We start from the raw sequence: 11,203 nt of genomic DNA on the forward strand, positions 1-11,203 counted from the left end.
TGAAACCTTGGCATATATCATGCAGTCCTTAAAAACTGAGGAAACTGGACAAGAGGAGGACGAAACAGTATCTGAAAGCTATCTGTAAAACACAGTGGAGGTGCTGTCATGTTTGGGGCTCCATTTCAAACATGGTGTGTTTCCCATTAATGGGATTATTAATGTAGAAAAGCTTTTTGATATCTGGAAAGCATCTGATTGGCCACAGCTTCATTTTTTTTAGCATGACAATGATCCCAAGCGCACTAACAATGCAGTATAGCATTATAGCATACCTGAATATAAAAACACACAAAGGAATACTCCCCGGCCCCTCAAGGCTTGTTAGACTTGTACAAACTCTGCTTGTGCCTTATCTGTTTCCATATAGTGTAGTCTACACGTTTTAAGAAGTAGCTGCACTAATTCCCAATTTCCTTGCAAAATATAAAGAAATGAGGGGTGATTCAAGACTTTTGGTCTTGTAAATAACAATTGGCCTATATTCTCATTCTGGGAGAATAGGAAGGTTAAATCCAGGTTTAGTTTTATACTTTTTGCAGAGAATATGTAAGCTACAGTCAACAGCATTCATAAGTATAAGAGTATTTCCCAGCAACAGACAAGGTTTGTCTGAGTCCACTTAAACCTGCCGTTGTGGTAAATAAATTACACAATCATGAAGCACGGTGACATGGGGATTAGCACTGTTGCCTCACAGCAAGAAGGTCCTGAATCCATCAGGGTGTTTCTGTGTGGAGTTCTCCCCGGGTACTCCGGCTCCCTCCCTCCAAAGACATGCAGTTAGTGGGGTTGGGTTAATTGGTAACTCTAAATTGCCCACAGGTGTGCGTGAAGGTCAGTGGAAATGGTTGTGTGTCTCTAGGTGTTAGCCCTGCGACACACTGGCGACCTGTCCAGAGTGTACCCTGCCTCTCCCCCTAAGACAGCCGGGATAGGCTCCAGTCCCCCTGCGACCCTGACAAGGAGGTTAATGGATGGGATCACGATCATGACACTTTTTTAAAATCTAAAAACAATCTAATAAACTATAACAATAGCGTATGTGAATAAAGCTGTATTGTTTGTAAACATATGAATACTTGTTATTGTCTCCGACCGACACTGGAGTGTTTGTTTTGTTTTGTTTTGTTTTTTTAAGGTATCGTGGGCGGAGCTTCCGCTCAGGTAGAGCCCGTGTGTTCCCAGGTGTGCGGCGTTTAGAAGAAACCGACAACCCGCCGAAAAACGGTCGAGTCAGAAAGCTGTCGAGAATGAATTTACAAACGACAATAATATGAAAAACAAAGGAAACAGAAAGACGGGCACAGGTGAGTTAACCTTTCACGTAGTCTGGCAGGTACCGAGCAGGGGAATGTACGTGCTAAAGTTTCTAGGCGTGGTCTGTGCTTTTGAACATGGAGCTCAGTGAGGAAGAGACATAATCAAACCACAGTGTTATTGTTCTATTATAACTTAATATTTTAGTGTTTTTCTCGCCGTTTATACCAGTTAAGAATAATCCACCCATCGTATGGTTGGGTTTTACTATCAGTGATATTTCTTTAGACTTTCCTTGATATACAAGTGAATCTTTTAGATAGCTGTGAATTATTGGATGCTAACAGTTTGGATAGGATAGTACGGTATGGAGCCTGTACCCCTCTAAGCATCCTTTAAAAGTATGGAGCCAAACAAAGGTGAAAGGATTAGCTTATACTTTATCTATTCACACTGGGAATTCAGTACTGTTACTGCTACTTCACACTGTGGTGGGAAAATGTGTGGCAACAAAGGACAAACTGCCAATATTATGACTGAAAACAAGTATTTCAACAGCACCCACCTGTGCGTGAGAGCAGCGGACCATTGGGCCACCTCTGTGTGCTGATAAATGTTTGAACACCCCACCCTGAGCTTTGTCTTGTTTGGTTCAGGATTTTCTTACATGGTCTCTAAACATGTGTGCTTCACTCTTAAAACGAGGGACACAGAATAGTGCAGCGTGAGCCTGCTGAGACCTGCAGTCTTACCACAGCTGCAGTATTTTCTGCAAGCAGTGGAAGACATCTTCAGGCCTCTCTGCAGGGGGCTGGGGATAATTGTGGTTACTGCCTTGTTCTCATATTGTGCTAACCGCTGCCCCGCTTCCTTTTTAACTCTGCATAAGCCACGGTAAAGTCTGCACTAACTTCACACAAGGTCTCAGTGTTTCACATTGAGATCGTATTTCAGTTCAGTTCACATTTAATAAACTTGTATGCACACGCGTCAAGCTGATGTGCACACAGCTGTCAGAAAGTATGAACTGCTGCACACACAATGCAATGATGATGTAGCTGTTTATCCGTTTCCCCCCGGCAGAGATCATCATGTTCAAAGCTAAGTTAAGCTCATGATTTCAAAATAACATATTTTTGGTTTTGGCTTCCCTCAGGACTATGCTGTGCCAACCTCAAGGACAACAAAGTCTTGATGAAGATGGGGTTGGCGCTGGTGCTGGTGGGCCATGTAAACTTTATTCTTGGAGCACTGGTGCACGGCACTGTGCTCAGACACATCAGTCTGCAACGCCAGGTCAAGAATTTGGTGTACCCCATCGCCAATATCATCGCTATCGTGGCAGGTCTTTTGGTAAGGGCTAGGACTGACAGCTGCGTACTGTTACATACTGCATATTAAAAGGGAAAAAAGAGACAAAATTACAGAACATATATTTAAGGGTCATTAATGGCTTTATCCTGACCACACCAAAGGGCCAATCCCTGGATTAAACAAACAAACAAACAAACCCATTGAAAAGCTGCAGGAGAAGCAGGTTTACAGAGACAAATTTACAATCAGAAACATGATCAAACCATCACAATGGCACATTCAGTATACAGCTGGAGTGTCCTCTCTGTCACTTGAATGTTAAACTGAATGTTTGAGTCATGTTGCGTCATCTGTCTGAGTAATCATCTTCTTTTGCTGAACTTCTGGTTTTTCTTTAGGGAGGGATCTGTGGAATAACAGCTATAGTCCTATCCAGAAACAAGAAAAACAGGATCCTGGTAAATATTCACTTTGCCAAACGGCTCTTGTTTCCTGGCTGCTGTTAGAACCTGCTTTTTGTTTGTGACTCAGTGCGTGTGTGTGTGTAGATAACGATTTAAATACGTAACATACTTGCATGCAAGCGTAAGCTCCAAACAGGTTTGAAACATTGGATGTGTTTTCACTGAACAATCTGTGCCATCAGCTACATGCTAAATGTCATCTTTTCTATCATGGAGAAATATTTCTATCACTTCCCAACATACACTACAGCTCAAAAGGCTTTAGCCAACTCACACTTCTTTATATTGTGCTACCAAGGAGTGCTCTTGAGCAATACTTCAAAAGTTGACTCTGATCATCTGGACGTAGCGTTTTCAGTCCAGATGAACAGAATCAACTTTTGGAGATTTACTTACCTGGATGATTGAGCATGCATCAAGACTCTTGAGCAATAGTTCTCCAGGCATTCTAAAGCTAGCGTCCAAAGTTGTTTTGTTTTTTTGCTTTGGTTTTTTTGTATCTGTATCTGAAAATTTTCAGATTGTTTTTGAGATTTTTTTTTTTTTTTGTTAATCCACGTAACACTGACCTATATGAACACATTTCAAATTGCTTCTTTAGGAACTTTGTTACAAGTAGCCTGTCACAAAAATAACATAGTTTGTTCCAGTTTCTTCAACTGACTCTATGAAAAATGCTGCAGTTTAAAAATAACAGTTTGACAGGCATAAAATAGCAGTTTTACCCAGAGTGCTGTTGGCTGAAAATTTAGATCTTAGCATATCTTAGCCTGATGTGCAGTCACATCACACACTTTCCATCAGGAATGTGTCTAATTGGCCACAGCTTCATTTGATTTATTTATTTGTTAGCATGACAATAATCCCAGCGCTGTTTTGGCAGTGCAAAAAAAGCATACTTGGATGGAAAAACACACAATGGGAAATTTTGAGTCATGGCTTGGCCTCCCCACAGTCCCACAAAGCTTTGAATGTCGTTCAAGAAGCCTGGAGAACTTTTCCTGAATAGTACTTAAAGGTGGTCATTTCAAGTATTGACTTTCAAGATCATTCGAATTGTACCAACTCTGTTTTCGTCGTGTTGTTTTTGCAGATATGGGTCCTGCTGGTCTTCAGTTTCATAGCAGGTTTCCTGGCGTCTGCCTCCACCGTGGGCTTGTTAGCTTCTGTGATTACAGCTATTATGTCCAAAGGAAAGGCCCTGCTGTCACAATGCAACGCAGCCGTTCAGAATATTAGCTCTTTTAGCATCACAAACGAATGCCCCTTTGATCCCACCCGTATCTACGTAAGTTTAATATAAACATTCATCTAGTGACCGCACTTCTGATTTGAACTGTTGTGTGGTGATCAGTTTTGCACTTTGTTTCATCAAGGCGACCACCATCATTCTGTGGCTGCCGCTCATCTTTATGTCTGTTGTGGAAGCAGTGTTCTCCTTCCATTGCTTTGCTGCCTGCACTTCATTCCTCTACCTCTGTCCGTGCAGGAAGAGGCCACGTGTGAAGAACAGGGTAAGCGACAGTCAGATCATTGTCAGCAGCGTTAGCGATACATTACTTATTAGGGTCACATCATAGTAACAAATTTCAAGATTTTGTTTCTGTGAGGAAAATGATAACGATAATTTTCTACCTGACATTCTTACAATGATATCTCTCTGTAATAAATATATATTAAAAAGGCAGACATGTAAATGCTGAATAATCATCAGCCAGACGTCACATGTCTAGATTTGGTTGAAAAATACTTTGAAAAGAAAATTTGCAAAGATGTTGAAGATGTCATATCGCCATCTGTGGGACGTCCTTCTTGGTCTCTCTAGCAAGAGAAAGTTTGTGTACAAGAATAGTTTTATTTGATCATTTTAACGACCATGTTTCCTATTCTTATCACTTGTGCCTTCTGTTTGCAGTAGTGTGAATAATATCTCTTGCTTGTCTGACTGGATAACTATCGTTGGTGGAATTAGAGTATCCATCCAGCATACATGTACAGCTATCCTTCTCTGGTTCTGTTTTTACAGTCACTGATCACTTTTGAGTGGCAGCAGAGCAAAGAAGGGAAGCGATGATTAATTTTAGGAAAAAAATGGCATAATTTTAAGAAAACGTGAAGAAATTAAACACAGAGGTTGATGCAGAAATAGCAGCAGACTTTGAGTGTCTCTGTGCGCTAGAACAATATTAAAAACTGAACGTGTGCACTTTGAGCACTTTTCCAGTGCTCATATTAATAAGGTCTCACCTATTTGAAGTAAGGAAAAAAGCCAGCTACGCAAGAAATGTATCGCTGTCATCGTAGCCCTGTAATTAATACAGAATCTGATGCATTAAAATTGTTCTTCCATTAAATTAATATTTGTGCGTAACACAGTTTTATTTATTTTTCAGCTGAAGCATCGGTGCAGCGTAATGATCTGTTTTGAACCAATTTCTGCATATATAGCTTTGCAGTAGCTCTAACCAAGAGATTAGAAGTTGACATCTTATTACCACCATGAAGTAAACCTGTGCTATTAATTCTATCCCATCCCCACTGTTGGAAAACATCATGTGAAATCATTCATATTTCAGATGCGGAGATCTGCTGAAACCACACCAGCACTGCAATACAGGGAGACGGACACTGAAGTGGGATCTACAGAGCAGGATGACCTGCTGGACAGCAACACTGCTGGGGTGCAGAGTGACTTACTCTGAAGCAGCTGAATCTGAGAATAGGTTACAAAGTGCTGAGCTGCACTGGCTAAAGCGTGGATTGTTACACATTTAATGTATGAAGACAAGTTGACAATAGGGCTAGCCTTTTTATATCAAAATGCATTGTATTCTTGTGTTAAAGAATTAAAACTTTTCCAAACAAAACTGAAAACTACGGGACCTTTTGTTGCTCAATAACATCTGGAAGCTGTCGTCTTTTGTGTTGAACACTTTTACTGATGTTTTTCAGAATACAAATTTATATATACACACACAACAGATGATCTCTGACATGTCTTGCCTCTCAAGTTCCTGTGAGATCTAAGCCTTACACTAAGTCTGATTCAAGCTGACAAAACGTTATCAATATCACAACCCGGGAGCCCCAGAAATCAGACAGATGTCATCGTGGCTGTAAAGGACAGAAACTAGAACCTAAAATATAAAAATATGCTTACGATGTGCCACAAAAGCTAATTGTGAATGTTATGTTCAAGCGTCTCACTGACTTTGGCAGGCAAGACCAGTGACACAACATTACAGAAAAGGATCTAGGGTACCAGCATGCTGTTCAACTACATATTCAAAGGCACAGGACAAAAGTGGGACTGAAATACCTAAAATAAAGTAGCCAAAATATCATGATTTAAATAAATTAAATCCATCAGATATATAAAAGCAGACATTTGCGAAGCCATTTTTACAATGTTGGTCACAAGAGGGGGGGAAAGCAAGTATAAGAGCATAAAAAAACGAAACCGTATACAAAAACAACACTTCAGTCCATTAACAGCAAAGTTGAAAAGGTTTTCTAGAAAAAAACAGAACCCGTCTCCATTCTCATGGAGAGAGGTCTCATTGTAAAGTCAAAGTCCTTTATTTGCTTCCACTGCAGCAGTCTTATCCAAACAAAATCTCCGTTCTGATCTGTTGTATTGGCGTCACTGGGTGCTGAGGACCTCAAGGTGTCTTGGATTCCTCTTTTGGCCTAAAGAACCCAGAGTAACAGCGAGTAAGGACATTATTAGCATTCCCACTTAACCACCTCCTGGACAGCAGGGTCAATGTGTGTGTGTGCACTGTTTTCTCACTTTGATGTGTCCATTTTCTCCTCCTCTGGCACCTTCTCCTCTTCTTTGACTTCTGTTAAAAACAAAAATAGCATCAGCCACCCCGAGAGCCATAAAAATCATATTTAAGTGCTCTTGATATTACAGAACTACATGAGATAGGTGAGATGAGAATGAAAAGCATAGATACCTTTTGTTTCTCCCTCACCTTTCTTCTCCTTTTCTTCTCCCTCTTTCTCTCCTTCGGATTTAGTTCGCTTGGCCTTCTTGAAGCTGGCAGCATTTCTGCGGCCTCCTTCACCTTCATCCTCCGAATCAGAGAACTCCTCCTCACAGGCTATCCTCTTGTCACGAGAACGAACTGAGGGGTTAAATTTGAACATGTTACACTCTCCCGTCTGGCAGTTTGAACTGAACTGGGGTCTGTGTGAAGGTTCTTACTGGATACGCGCTTGTTGGGATCCTCCTCCTCCTCATCCCCGCTGTCCTCCTGCACTGCATCTTCTGGAATGGCCTGCATCTGGACACCAGGGGCATGAGGGAGCATCCGCAAGTTCTCAAACAGGCGCTGCCTAGAGGGGAGAAAGAGGATTTTTCAGTCAAAACATTTTCCACAACCTATGTGAGCTGCTCTTTTCCAGCAAGGCTGCTATAAAAACTAAAGAGCTGTTGAGGAAGAGCTTTGTGTATGCCTTTCTTCAATTCTAGCCAGGATACCAGATTTGTGTTCATTTAACAGGCCCAGGTTTCACTCTGTGTGAAACCTGGGCCTGAGTGTAAGCAAACAGACCAAATTGCTGATTTAGGTTCTGTTTTAGGCTACAATGTGTCATTTTGGAACATGTTTTGCTGGCAGGGTGCCACGGGATATTTTTGTTCTATAAAATGTGTCGTGGCTCAAAAAAGGTTAAAAAATACTAATTTAATCTATTTTCATGAGCTTACTTGATCTTCTCCAGGTAGTCGTTGGTGTTCTGATTGGTCATGTTGGAGGGGCTGATGTGCAGCTTGAAGTCTGGCCCAAAGTACTCAAAGTAGTCGTTGTATGGAAGCTCTGTGAAGCAAGTTTTATTAAAAGTATGTTAATGCTTTAAGGAGGCTGCTGGCCTCCTTTAGTGCTATGAAACCAAAGTTTGCTGCTAGTTCGTGGGACCAGCACAGAAGAATGTTACCCAACGTCTGTGTCTTAATTACAGCAAAGACATTTAAACACACCATTTGGGATGGAGGTATCTAGGGCCACGGCAGTCTCATACGTCCAGCAGCGTGCCACATTACGGATAGTATAGCCTCCTCCACCCAGCATAAGCAGTGGCAGGTTGAAGCTCTTCATATACTCCACACACTTAGCATGACCTAAAGCAAACAACATGGAAACAATCATTAAGCCTTCTTTAGAGTCTCAGTCCAATTTAGATCAAGAGAAGAGGATTTTTGTTTTAGTTAGCCAACCTTTGATGGTGAGGTTAAAGCAACCAAGCCTGTCTCCAGACAGCGAATCGGCTCCACACTGGAGAACCACCGCGCTGGGTTGGTACATCTCCATCACTTTAGCCATGATCTACACAAACAACACAAACACTATCACGAATGTTTCGTTACAAAAATGTCAAAGTGCAAAAGTTAACAATAGTTTTTTTTACTCACAGGCTTAAATATGGCTTCATAGGACTCATCGTCAATCCCATCCCTCAGCGGGTAATTCACAGCGTAATATTTGCCCTTTCCAGCTCCGATGTCCTACAGATAACAAAGCAAATATCAACTGGCTGCATTACCACACTGACATTTTGAAATGTATTCATCAAAGACCTACCCTGAGGTCACCGGTGCCAGGGAAGTACTCTCCATACTTGTGGAAGGACACGGTCATGACACGGTCTGTGGTGTAGAAAGCCTCTTCCACACCATCTCCGTGATGGATGTCAATATCTATGTACAGAACTCTCTGGTGGTATCTGAAAATAAAAGGAAAAGTTCTTGGAATCCACATAATGTCAGAAATATCGTCATTTACTTTTGAGGCTATATCACTTGTGTGCTTTGGGTCAGTGGCTTCCTTCATCTTGCAACAACACAGTTTCTTCAAAGAACAGTTTGTTATCAGCTGTGAGGTACCAAAGAAACCACAAACCACGATGCTTCTTCCAGTATGTTTTACACCCGGAATGAGGTTTTGGTATGCAGTGTTGCCTTTTCTTTTTCTGCCCTCCCAAATGTGGTCTTTTGAATCGAATTTGGATTTTGGTGGGCCTTGACTTGACTTCTACAGTGTTTTTGTCATCATTCATGCCTTTATTTACACCTCCTGGTATGACTTTTGATGGATTTATACTGAGTATAGTGAGTCTGATTTTGCCTTTTCCAATTTGTGCATACTTATAATTCTTCATCTAAGGCTGTGTGAAAGTTGTTTGTATCGTGCTATAGTTCCTACCAACCCATCTGTCTTGCACTGATCACTGATAAGAGTGTGGGACCTCCTCAACTTTTGTTTTCAATCTACTCATCTAAAACTGTATCTTTTGGAGAAGTAATTTGCAGAGACTTTTACTTCCCTTTTCCCTGCTGTAGCATTTTTGACTTACTTCAGTAACTCCAGGATAGCCAACACGATGTCATTGACATAACAAAACCCAGAGGCCTCTGACTTCTTGGCGTGATGAAGGCCTCCAGCCCAGTTGATAGCAATGTCTGTCTGCTGTTTGTTCAACTTCACAGCACCGGCTGGAGGACCGCGAGGATGTGAGAATTGAGAATCAGATTAGGTTGAATTTAGCAGATTACTGACATTATTACTGAAAGATGCTGCATGCCTCTCTGATGAGAGTTCAAATAAAGAAAACTCACCAACGGAGCCCCCGCCTGACAGCTGGCAGAACTCAAATAATCCATCAAACACTGGACAGTCCTCCCCCACATTAACTGTAAAGAAAAGCACAAAATTAGTCAACGTACACAATCAGTTTAATTGACTTTAGCTAAACAGCAAGTCTCTTACATCTCTGCATTTGTTTGCTGTATTCTGACATGTTATCGGGCCGGATTGAACGCAGGAACTTGATGTAATCGTCACTGTGATACTTGGTCATCTCCTCTCCACTCGCTTTGTGTGGACGCTGCAACAAAAAGGGCAAATTACTTACAGCTACTAAAACCAAACTTACACATCCAGACTGTAACTTTCACATACATATATTTCCATCTTTCTGTAGAGGCCATAGTTCAGTAACAGGTTGTGTGTCATGCGGATTCGGTGGGGCTTCATGGGATGCCCCTGTCCATAATAATAGTTTCCAACATCACCTGAAATGAGAACAAATAAAAACACACTGGATTACTATTTTACTCTACAGGCACGACCTCAGTTAGGAGAAGCAGAGCTGAAGTACAGAGGTTTGCACGTATGAAACATCCATGCAGCGGAAAAGGTTGTGAAGGTATCCAGCTGTAACTTCACGCAGGTCTGTTAAGGACCTCAAGCCAAGACACGCAGATCAAAGAGTCTCTGTTAAAGTCCAAAGTCGTGGCGTACACGGAGGATTTAGTGCACTGTGGGTCAATATCGATGAAAAGCGTTTTTTTTTTTAACCAGAACCACCGACATCTGAAGGAAGTAAGACGACCTAACCAAGTGTTAGCCTACTATTAACCAACTGTATTAACAATGAAGTACCCATTGTTAGCCTGCTAGCTAGTAACATTAACTAGTCCAGTTAAAGTAACAAGGTCCGGAAGAAAACGCTTTTAAGCAACATCTGAAAAGAAACCCTAGTATTTAGACAGTCTGAGCAAATATTATTGGAACATTAAGGCTCTGCTCGGACACAGCGGGACTGTGAGCGGCTCAGATGCTGCAAAGCCGCCTGCGACTCGAGCTAGCTACGTTAGCAACAGTGCCAGGTTAGCAGGAGGTTAAAAAAAAAAGAAACGGTAACCTTTGTTAGTGCAGAGAGGCGGGTTTGATTCATCAACACGCCAGCGGTTTAGAGTGCAGCCACCCCAGTACTCACCATCATAGTAGTAGCAAACTTTTTTTTTTGTTCCTTGAGAAGTAAGCGCCATTTTTAGTCCGTTTTTAGCTGAATTTCACCGCCGCCGCACACACACCGCAGGAGACAACGGCGACAAGAGGCGGAGAGTTTGTGCCACGGCCAATCAATGGAGTGTGATGCTACAGTCTCGCCACAGGGGGCGACAGAGGGAGAGGCTGACAGAATCCACAACATGAACATGAACTACAGCGCGGATGAAATTATTTCTGTAGTTTACCTCATTAAAGACAGCAATATCATAATTGTTTTTAGTTAGAAGAGATTTTGCTTCATCCAAATCTCAACATTAACATAGAAGCAGAAGTATAATAAAGATAAAGATCCCTTTAGGGGTCGCC

At 41.7% G+C, this 11,203-nt stretch overlaps 2 protein-coding genes across 3 annotated transcripts; one reads left to right on the forward strand and one right to left on the reverse strand.

Annotated features, from left to right (window-relative positions):
• The first annotated feature begins 1,276 nt into the window (after positions 1 to 1,276).
• On the forward strand, positions 1,277 to 5,740 carry tmem54a (transmembrane protein 54a). Its single transcript, XM_085343315.1, has 6 exons — positions 1,277 to 1,310; positions 2,417 to 2,613; positions 2,973 to 3,032; positions 4,132 to 4,326; positions 4,415 to 4,552; positions 5,615 to 5,740. The coding sequence occupies exons 1-6, from the start codon at positions 1,277 to 1,279 to the stop codon at positions 5,738 to 5,740; spliced, it is 750 nt and encodes a 249-aa protein (XP_085199441.1).
• Positions 5,741 to 5,968: 228 nt separating this feature from the next.
• On the reverse strand, positions 5,969 to 10,922 carry LOC146611873 (putative histone deacetylase 1-B). Of its 2 annotated transcripts, none has more exons than XM_085343648.1 (14): positions 10,824 to 10,922; positions 10,004 to 10,116; positions 9,812 to 9,929; positions 9,661 to 9,735; positions 9,399 to 9,537; positions 8,627 to 8,768; positions 8,458 to 8,550; positions 8,263 to 8,371; positions 8,026 to 8,166; positions 7,756 to 7,864; positions 7,252 to 7,382; positions 7,019 to 7,171; positions 6,832 to 6,883; positions 5,969 to 6,728 (listed from the first exon to the last, which is right to left on the reverse strand). In XM_085343648.1, exons 1-14 carry the CDS (start codon positions 10,873 to 10,875, stop codon positions 6,701 to 6,703), a joined length of 1,455 nt encoding a protein of 484 aa, XP_085199774.1. In that variant the 5' UTR covers positions 10,876 to 10,922; the 3' UTR covers positions 5,969 to 6,700. The 2 variants fall into 2 exon arrangements, with proteins under 2 accessions (XP_085199774.1, XP_085199773.1); XM_085343647.1 differs by having other exon boundaries at positions 7,001 to 7,171.
• Between the last annotated feature and the right edge of the window lie 281 nt (positions 10,923 to 11,203).

The sequence above is a fragment of the Diplotaxodon limnothrissa genome, linkage group LG19, assembly GCF_057381915.1.
Source record: "Diplotaxodon limnothrissa isolate DT_005_m linkage group LG19, D_limnothrissa_male_GT1.1, whole genome shotgun sequence".
NCBI lineage: Eukaryota > Metazoa > Chordata > Actinopteri > Cichliformes > Cichlidae > Diplotaxodon > Diplotaxodon limnothrissa.

Bases quoted from the DNA above. Each gene is read 5' to 3' on its own strand.
- LOC146611873 (XM_085343647.1), bottom strand. From the start codon at position 10,875: ATGGCGCTTACTTCTCAAGGAACAAAAAAAAAAGTTTGCTACTACTAT. The intron at 9,538-9,660 runs GTGAGTTTTCTT...GCGGTCCTCCAG, and splicing joins GTCAGGCGGGGGCTCCGTTG to CCGGTGCTGTGAAGTTGAAC. The intron at 7,383-7,755 runs GTAAGCTCATGA...TCTCCCCTCTAG, and splicing joins GACTACCTGGAGAAGATCAA to GCAGCGCCTGTTTGAGAACT.
- tmem54a (XM_085343315.1), top strand. From the start codon at position 1,277: ATGAAAAACAAAGGAAACAGAAAGACGGGCACAG. The intron at 3,033-4,131 runs GTAAATATTCAC...TTGTTTTTGCAG, and splicing joins ACAAGAAAAACAGGATCCTG to ATATGGGTCCTGCTGGTCTT. The intron at 4,327-4,414 runs GTAAGTTTAATA...TGTTTCATCAAG, and splicing joins TTGATCCCACCCGTATCTAC to GCGACCACCATCATTCTGTG.